General features: G+C 40.1%; 1 protein-coding gene across 1 annotated transcript in view; it reads left to right on the forward strand.

Moving 5' to 3' along the window:
* LOC117478760 (gastrula zinc finger protein XlCGF71.1-like) overlaps positions 1–10,412 on the forward strand; it is a 41,525-nt gene extending 31,113 nt beyond the window's left edge. The window contains exons 4-6 of the mRNA XM_034125664.1: positions 8,666–8,748; positions 9,054–9,141; positions 10,371–10,412. Of these exons, the coding sequence (XP_033981555.1) occupies positions 8,666–8,748; positions 9,054–9,141; positions 10,371–10,412 (213 nt within the window). The remainder of the gene's footprint in view (positions 1–8,665; positions 8,749–9,053; positions 9,142–10,370) is intronic.
* Positions 10,413–10,659: the final 247 nt, after the last annotated feature.

A 10,659-nucleotide genomic window follows, 5' to 3' on the forward strand; every position in this document is an offset into this window, starting at 1 on the left:
TGACCCTTTACAGATACACATTACACACATATATTATACATGTACTGTGGACAATACCCACAGGAGCAAATCCAGGTGAAGTGTCTTGCCCAAGGACACAACGGCTTTACAGAAGCAGAGGCGGGTATCGCCCCCTTGATCTGATGATCAATGCACAGCCCACTGCGCCACACCGCCCATCTTCACACCTCAAAGTCATCGAGGCGCCTTACAAGTACACATTGATATTATACATGTACTGTGGACAATACCCACAGGAGCAAATTCGGGTGAAGTGTCTTATGACAGTTCACACATGAGAAAAATCTGCCTGACTGATTAACATTGTTGCCCAACATTCATATAAGACTTAAATGAACTCCATCTTTATCAACATAAGTGGACAATATGTTTAATGTTTTTGTCATACTGATTTTCTGATTTATACGTTAACCACTGACTGTTGATGAACCATTTTATTGTGGATTGAGGGCTCCAAGTTTCCATATAGAGATATACGATGATTTGATGTATTGTTCTTTATTTCTAAATGTTTTGTATCATTGCTATCCTCTTAATCCTGTTTTACATAAATGTACCTGTTATCTGATTGTTTTTGCTTCTGTAACTAAGGGAACACATTTGCCTATTTTGTATCCTGATGACCTAATGCCGTTACATGCAATACGTTACTCCCTAAGCCTGATTTCACCCACCTGCAACCGATTCGCTAATAGTCACAAATGTTCCTTTTTTTTACCCCTTGACTCTACAACTTTCTTGTTTAATAATCGTTACATCTCCTCAGGACAAAGTTCCCGTGTCCTGCCTTTCACCTGCTGATCGCCCACTGCTCATTTAAGGTAGACTGACCTTTACAATGGACCAGCTCATGGTCGTAGGAAGCATCCTGAATGTGGGGGGGACATTTTTAACGGGGGGTGAAAAAATATATAGATTTCCTGTATTCTGGTGCATTTTAACAGGTGGTTTGATACTTTTATGTGGCTTTATTAGCATGAGGAAAATTATGGGTACATTTTGTAATTTCATCCAGTAGTAAAGAAAGGAAACATATTTGATTATTAATTCAGAGCTGTCTTTGAATTAATAAAAAGCAGTTTAAATGCCCATTTTTTGTACATTTATATACAACAATAAATATTTGTGAGTGCATTGAGAGATATTGTTGTGGAGAGTCATTTATATATAAATCGCAAAATACATTTGTGAATCCTTCTGTGAGCATTTATTAATATTGAGACTGATCTGACTCCATACAGATGTTAAGTTCACCTAGGAATGGTATCATTGACTTAAATGTTCAAATAAATGTTGCTCTTCTGTCTATATTGGTCATATGATGCCCCTTGACTGAAATGTTTCCTGTTCAATATCCCCACTGATTTCCTTAAAATCCTGGGATGAGAGTCCACATCACAATTTACTCTCAACTGTCATTTCCCTTTCATCACTCACCTCAGCAATGGACCTCTCTCCACTGTCCCTGTATTCTGCCTCTGACTCACTCTCAAGTGCCTAGATGTCAAGAGAGGTGGTGAAGTGATCATTATTTATTGAGCAGTATACTCTTTCACATTGAATCATAACAAGTCATACTGAATGTAAATACAACTGACTCTAAAGTAAGTCCCAGTCTGTGACATTGGACATTTTGAAGACTCAAAGTCCCAAGCAGTAGGTAGAATATTAGCTAGTCTATGTAATGTGCACAGAAAATAAATAGTTAACTGAATACTGGGATGGAAATCGCCTATAAGCACTCAGTAAAACATAAACACACACAAAAAGCTTCTGAATGATAAGAAGTATAATTAAAACATAATGCACATTACCATTTTGAGAGAGAGTACCTAAGTTAAAGAACTCAGAAAAGAATCTCTTATCGAACTGAGGCTCCAGTAAAACACACAGACTGCGTCTCTACATGGACATCAGTAAGCCGTTTATGAGTATTATCCCGGTTATGATCATATTGGGGATATGGTGTTTACATGAGCACAGAGAGATCGGGTTATTCATGTTCCCTGTGTACATGATAAATACTAGTAACCTGGCATTTCGATGCCTTTTCTCATCTAAACTATTCAGTATTTGTATCTCTCTATCATCATGACATAAAGACGAAACTCCTCTCCAGAAGTGAGACGCCGCCCTCACTGTTAACTGATTAACTGCTACCAGCTGATGACTTACTTTCCTCTTCTTTGAAAAAAATGTTCTTATGTCCATGTTGTCTGGGGGAGAAAACATATCAAACCAAGAGATCGTCAGCTTTGATTTTCGCTGTATTAACCATTTCCTGAACATTTGGTGTGTGTGCCTTACCTCCGCTACCGGCATCGCTTCATACAACAGACCAGGGGCCTCATTTATAAAGGGATATACGCTCAAAAAATGGCGTACGCCAGTTTCTACGCAATGTTTGCGATTTATAAAATACTAACCTGACGGGAAAATGTGCTGTCCTCCACGCAAACTCTAACCCATGGTGCGCACTAAGCACACAAACGGGAGAGACGAGAAACTGCCACACCGTTGGCAGAAGGAAGAATGGAGAGAAATATGTGGAAATAATACCATAAATAAAATGTTACCTCTCATTTATCAAATATGAAGAATTCATTTTCAAACATTGATTAAAGCCAATCTTAAAATGATTAAACAAACGCCTGTTTGAGACTCCTCAGTGCACACAAAAACATAACTTGGAGAAATAAATAAATACGGATATGCTATTTAAAACCACCTCGAATATGTTGTGTTAATGTTATGAAATGTTTTCTCATAAATGATGCGGTAAGCAGGAGGACAGAATTACGTCTAAACTGACGCCGTTTTGCATTTCTATAGGTTGTAGATACGAACATGGTTTTATATACTATCACGTTTAATCGTGTTTTATGCCGTTTGCCAAGACTTGATAAGTCGCTCGTAAAACACAGGAGGTATGGAAACTAAGAACACCATATGTGGTAAATTGTACAGCTAATATATAACACAACACATTAGTTGTATTTCCTTTAACTGGTGGATTATGGATATATAGTTGCTGATCGACAGCTGGAACACAAACCACCAAATACAACAAAATAATTCAGATCCAGTCGTCATGACTCCACTCCGGAGGGATTCCCCGATCATTTCTTACAGTTTCTCATCAAGGGGGTGTCTCCTGTCCCCGGTACAAACACACTGCCTGAGGAAGGTTATGTGTATTTTTTTTGTCATTAACTTTTTTCGGACCACTTATTTATTTATTTTGGTGACGATCCGACCTCCATGCTGCTACTCTGGTTCAAACTGCATCCACCAAACAATATGATTTATCTCGACCTCCCCAAAATAACCTAAATCTGACACGGTGTGAGATGTCTTTTTTAGCTGTTCTATCGTCATTTTCTGCGATCTTCTTCATGCAGTCAGTCAAAATGAATGAATGAATGGGCGTTTCTTTGACTATTTATAGGCAAATATGGGCGTTACGAGTCGATTGTGATTTATAAAGGGAAACAGGCGTAGGAAGTGCCGTACGCACTTCCCTCGGCGGTACGCAATGTTTTGTGAATCGGAAAATGGCGGAAAATGTATGTACCTATGTTTGTGCTTTGTACTACGTAAGCAACCTTCCTACGTCAATCCTACGCAAGGCGTTATAAATGAGGCCCCTGAGCTGTCCAACTATGACAACACTCCTTGAACATGCGCGCGCTATGTGAGAATCTGCCTTGGTATAAAGTAGCAGTGAAAACATGGTACGGAGTTTCATTGATTTGGGCATTCTCTCAATAAGCAAGTGGAATGGATTTCATTTGATAGTGAAGCACTGACACAGCACTCTACAAAGTGCGGCGAGTGGATAGACCGATTCACGGACTGTCCGCATAGTAAAAGGGGGGTCTAAACTAATCATTTGAAAAAGTGGGGGGGACTTGTCCCACCCTCATATAATGGCTGCGACGCCCATGGACCAGCTAGTCTCTAATGGCGCGTTTCCACTACAGCGCGGAGCACGGTTTAAGAGGGCTGTGACGTCAGCGGCCCGTCTTTGGTTGCGTTTCCACTTGGCCTAGTACCGGCCGGCGGGTCCTAATTCACAGTTTTTCTGGCCTCATAAAATCGCGGGTCTAGGGCCAGAGACAACGAGGCTGAGTCGGGCTGAGTATGCTAAACTAGAGAGAGCATCGCTGGCAAGGGGGCTACAACTACAACAAGATGGACATATTTGACCGTGATTTAATTGTAATACACGTTTCAAAATGATGCCGAAGTAACAACATACTGATACCGGTTAGTAAAAACCATGAATTAATGCTTTGTCAAGTCTGCAGACAGACGGCAGGCGAAAAACCTTTTAAAATGCGTGTGTTCTAAATGGAGATTGGCTAAGCTAACGCAGTATATGCTCCGACCGTCCACACTCACAACAACAGCCTATACAGACATAAATAAAGCAGCGACTGTATTCACCATGACACAGGCAGTCTGTGGTTTGTACTAGTTTAACTTTTGTCTAGTTTCTGAACATATATGAGGAGCTGTGAGCTCTGAGTGCTAACAGCTAACGGCTGTGTTGTTTTTCTGGGGTTCTCTGAAGATCACGTCACGGCTCCGCCTACACTGCGTTACTATAGATACTACCCCAGTTCCTAAACTGTAATGGAAATACGCCATAAAGTGAGCCAGTCCTAACGAGGCCCAGCCATACCGAGCGGGGCCGAGCGAGGCCGTGTAGTGGAAACGCGCCATAAGGCCCCACTCACACGGGAACGTTTGCGTTTATGCACAGTATGCGTATTCAAAAAAGTCTTCCGTTCACATGCATTCGTTTCATTTAACGTGTCTGTTCAAACGAGGCCGCTGGAAACGCTGTAGTACATATGCCGGGACTGTAAGTGGCGCTGTAACTTCCGCCAAAATACACCAAAAGCAGTGAAGAAGAGCAGCCCGAGCAGCCCCGCCGCAATGTTGCCATGGCTACCCTTCTGGTTATGCCCCGCGGTGTATTTAGCAACATGTAGTTCATGTAATTCTCCATGTCCACTTGTTGCTGATGGTTGTGGTGGAGGAGCTGTAGATTTTGCACTAATATCTGTAGCATGGTCAGTAGCAGTAGCACCAGCAGTAGCTACTGACAGGAGGAAGTGTGTGTGGCGATTGCTGGTATTCAGCGGGATATAGTCATTTCCTCAGCATATGGATAAATGCAACGGGGAAGTTAACTGAAAGAAACCGAATCTGTGGATATTGCATCGACCGACCAAGAAGCACGTCTCTGTGGAGAGGACGGCTCAGAAAGAGAGATATTCTCTACAAACACCGGGTGAGATCGCTCCTTTGTCAATATAATGGATCAATGCATGAAATCTGACTCTGTTTATTTTGTTTAAGGAGTATATTGGGCGTTAACAATTCTGGTTTGCCTTTTATAATATTATTTCATTCAAGAACCCCTTGTGCGTTTAATTAACACAGCTATTTTTGATAGTTGCTACAGCAGTGAGCAGGAGAGGTGGGGAGAGGTGGGGGTATCGCTATTTTTTCAGGAAATATTCGTATAGAGGTGATTACACGGACTCGGTTGACCCCCCAGAGCGTTTCGTTTGCAAATCTATCCACCTTGGGACCCGTTATCGTTTGTGGGGTCAGTTTCTATCGGCCTCGTGTAAATAATAGGGCTATACGCACGCGAAACTATGCAGATACAAGCAGTTTTCTCCTCGTGTAAACGGCGCCTTAGTGTCTTAATGCAAACGTTTTGTAAAGTGATGCTCGACCAAAAACGTGCTGTTGGGTTGTGTGCTCTCTGCAGGACGGTGTCTGTACTCAAAGATTGTTTATGAAATGAGAGTTTAACTCTGTTTTTGTTGTCCAAACAACGCCAACAGAGCGATACGTCTTCTTTCCAGCAGGTGGCATAAGTGTTACATCATCCAGTTTAACTGTCATCCACATATTAATGATTCAAACCAGCAATGTGTAAGATATGGCTAGTAATTTACTATTTCAACAGAATGTGAAGAGGTTACAGTCTTGAGGCCATGTCCAATATGTTTATTTTTTGTTTGATTAAATCTACTGAAATGAGCATTCAATGACTAAATTATTCTTAATTACTGTCAATACATCATGGGTTTGCATTGCAATATTAGAAGGCATAAAACCCAACTTTATTTCTTCTAAGTTTCGGGTGTTCATTGTTTAAAAGTCCGTTGTGTTTCATCCAAGCTTCCACTTCGTGCTCCGATAATGCTGAAAGTATCTGTTGCTTTACCTGCTCCAGTAACACAAGTGTAATTCACTGGACAGAGACAAGAGATAGTGGATGGATCCAGAAAAGAACAGAACAAGTTTTAATTATTTTATTCAACAATTATTTGTTTCATTGAAGAACGAAAACAGGAATGTTGAGTTAAATATTACTCATCGCCCCCAACCCCACTCATTCAAAAATGAACAAAAATGCACCCCCCATCCAAAAATCCCCACAAAGTCCCATTCAAAATGTTAAATGAAAAGAGCCCTTCTCCCTCCAAAAAGTCCCATTAAACATGCAAATCTTCCTTCAAGCAATCCTCTGCATTTTTGCTAAACCCTTTCAGTCAATGGGCTCTTCCTGGGCCTCATCAACATCCAACTCTGAGTCTTCCTCTTCAGTGTCACTGTCCAGCCTTGTTGAGGATGTCTCTGTGTCAGGCTCAAAGAGCCTTAGGTTTGCCCGAATGCCAACCAGGTTTTCCATCTCACATTTGTGAGCCTGTTGCGAACCTTTGTGTGGTCTCAATAGCCATGCAGTAAGCAGTGTGCAATGGCATGGATATTCAAGTGTACTTGAATGGCATCTGTTTGTTTTAGTCAAGATTATGCTAAAATATACTTTCCCCAACTATATTTAAGTTCCCTATGAAGAGCCAACCTTCAATTTAGAAAATTCCCAGTTTATTCCCGTTAATTCCCATTAATTCCCATGGACAGTTTCCATCTTTGAAAATTCCCGGAATTTTGCAACCCTAGTTTTGGGGCCTATGTTGGTTAAAAGCCAGCGGAAGGGTGTATTAGTCTGGGAAATAACTCATAATACATTTGTAAATTAACTGTGATAACTTTAAAAAAAATAAGTGTTTGATAGAGGTTCATCCAACCATGCAAGTGGAGCAATACAACAAATAATAAAAAATACTTATAACATATTAATTATTTTTATTATTTTTCCCCCAAATGTAGGAATTTAATATACTTTTGTTCTTGTTAAAGCCTGATTTTTATGGTAAATTAACCTTACAAATCTCAGAGAATATCAATACAATTTTTACGACTTAATCTTGCTTATTTTCTTGGAATATTACCCTCCTCCCTTTCTATTTAATTTGATTTAAAAAAATCTACAATGGCCCTAAAACACTGCCGATAATGGAAAGCCTTAGTCTTGTGTCAGTGGAATGTATGAATGAATATATATTAAATATGGAGCCTGAGGTTTACAAAAACACAGCTCTTAATGTTAAATAGGATACACTGCCTTCAAACACATTTTTTATTTAATCAAGCTAATGTTTGTTGAGTGGACTGGAAGAAATCATCTGCTTCTGAATGTGGCCAAGACCAGAGAGATGGTAATTGATTTCAGGAGGAAGAGGACATCTCCTCCTCTGCCCCTGTGCATTCTAGGAGAGGATGTGGCAGTTGTGGAGGTCTACAAGTACCTGGGAGTGCACTTAGACAATGGACTGAACTGGAGGATCAACACTGACGCTGTGTACAAGAAGGGGATGAGCCGACTCTATTTTCTGAGGAAGCTGAGATCCTTCAACGTATGCAGCAAGATGCTGGAGATCTTCTATCAGTCTGTGGTGGCTAGTGCACTCTTCTTTGTTGCGGTCTGCTGGGGGAGCAGCATAAGAGACGGTGACACCAGCAGGATCAATATAATAATACTGATCAGGAAAGCTGGGTCAGTCATCGGCATCAAGCTGGACCCTTTTGAAGCTGTGGTGGAGAGGAGGACACTGAACAGGCTGTTGTCCATCATGGATAACCCCACCCATCCTCTCCACCTGCAGCTGGACAGTCAACGGAGCTCCTTCTCCAACAGACTGCTGCAGCTCCCCTGTCACAAGGACAGATACTGGAAAACATTCCTGCCCACTGCAATAACTCTGTACAATAAATCACCTCTGGCTGGAAGAGAACTCTCTGCTCCATAGTTTCTCTTGAAATAAAACCACGTTGTACATTTTACTCTATAATCTGTTCAATATTTATACTCCATATTCCATATATTTTGAATATATATATATTTGTATATATATATATAATATCTGCATGTATATTTTCTATTTCGACATGTATATTTTATATTTTATATTTTATTTTATTTTTATTTCTTTTCTTGTATATTTTGTAGTTTTGTTTTATTGTAAAATGCCTTTTATGCTGCTGTAACAACAACAATTTCCCAATTTGGGATCAATAAAGTACTATCTATATCCTTTTCAGCCAAATCCCATCTCAGTGTAGTCACAGCTGACAGTAATCCCTTGGGTGTTATACCATCATCACATCTATCAATACATATTTGGAACAAGGACACTCATGAATATAATTGGGTTGATTGTCAGGTAAATGATTGTAAACATATTTTCCTAATTATGTTTTGTCTCCACAGTTTGGTTGGACTCATGTGACTCTGCTGATCGTGGTGACTCAGTCTCACCTCATCATTCACAACCTGTTTGGCGGGATGATCTGGTAAATAAACTAAATAAACGATAAATGTATCGTCTTCAGATAAAGCTTCACCTTAATAGTTTCTTTCTGTCTTTAAAAAGAAAATATTCCACTGTGTTTTACCATTTCAATAAATGTTAACACTTTTAATACTATACTAAAACTGTACCTCATTGCATTTAAATGAAAAAAACTGTACCAACTATGTTTACCGTGTTTATTGGCAAGAAAAATCCAAAGACATTCCTACATGCCTTGTTGTACAAAACTTGTTTTCTCTAAGTCTCTTATTTATGAGTCTCATGTTAACTCTTCTCTTCTCACAGGTTCCTTGGGCCGATTTCCTGTGTAGTCTGTAACAACATTATGGCCTACATGTTTGGTTTCTTCTTCGGGCGCACCCCTCTCATCAAGGTTGGTTGCATATTATTGTTTTTCCTATTATTAGAAACTGCTAATGTCAGCAACGCTGATGACTCTAAATAATAATGATCATGCTACCAAATACAGATTAAAACTAAAGTAACAAACCTGTTTTGATAATGTAAAAAGTAGAAAGTACAGGTATTTGTGTTAAAAATGTAAGAAGTAAGAGTAAAATGTCCTCAGAACAATAGTGGAGTACGAAGTGAAGTACTGATACCAGAAGTACATTACAGTAACGAAGTATTTGTACTCCACTACTTCCCACCTCTGTCCGTTAGTTATAATACTTTTTATTTATTTTTTATTTTGAAAGGGTGGTTTTATTATTTATCCAGTAGTAGGCGGTAATGCAACGTCCGGGCTGGATTGAGCGAGTCGGGCGGGCGTGACGTGGATTGCAGACCGGAAGAAGGAAGTGAAGTCGGAGACGCATTGCAGATAGCTCAGAGAGAATCGGAAAACTCGGAAACATACAGAAACTGTAGCATTGGACTGTTATTTTGGCGGATTTGCATAAACGGTACATTAACTCTATCATCATGTCAACCAGCTCAGATGGTAGCCAAATAACCGATATGGAATAGATGATATCCAAAGCCGTGAGGAAGAAAAAGGCTTTGGGAGAAAGAGATAGCTCAGTAAGAGCGCAAAGTTGGTCGGATTGGTCGGATTGGTCTGGTGAAGCAGACAAGGCTAGCCAAAACAAAAAATCAAAAGTGAGTCAAAATGACAGCCAAGCAACTTTGAATAAAGAACTAGAACACGAGTGGAAAGTTGTAATATAATTCAATCAGGATGGTGGGCATTACCACCCGATTAAACTTACCAAAGCAATTGAAAAAGAGATTGGAAAAATTAAATGTGCTAAGTTCATGAACAACAAGCGGGTATTGATACATAGGCTAGTATCAAACAGCAGCAGTAAAAGATTCTCGGAATGAACTCACTGAATGGGGAGAAAATGAAGGTGCATGTCCCAGGAGCAATGGCAAAACTGAGAGGACTAATCTCAGGAGTACCATTGAACATGTCAATGGAAGATGTTAAAAATGAAATAAAAGGAGGAAAAGTAGTGGAAGCCACAAGGCTTAAAAGCAAACGGGATGGCACACTCAAAGAAACATTATCAGTTCTCATTCAGTTTGAGAGAACCTTAATGCAGTACAAATGGGATATTTGAACTTCATTGTTAGGGAGTACATCCCCAAACCTCTCAGGTGCTCATGTCAACAAATGGGGCACACAGCGCAGCAGTGTAAAGGACAGCTAAGGTGTGCGAGATGCGGAAGACAACATGAGTATGGAAAATGTGAAATTGATGCAAAGGTTAAATGTTGTAACTGCCGAGGAGATCACAGTGCTGCGTTTGGAGGATGTCAAATGCAGAGAGAGGCCAGAGAGGTGCAGAGAGTCAAGATTACAAACAAAGTTTCATACGCAGAAGCAATAAAGAAAGCAAGGGGAACAGTAACAATCAATAGGGGCGTTCACACCAAGTACTTTTCT

Source organism: Trematomus bernacchii, unplaced genomic scaffold, assembly GCF_902827165.1.
Source record: "Trematomus bernacchii unplaced genomic scaffold, fTreBer1.1, whole genome shotgun sequence".
In the NCBI taxonomy this organism is placed as follows: Eukaryota; Metazoa; Chordata; class Actinopteri; order Perciformes; family Nototheniidae; genus Trematomus; species Trematomus bernacchii.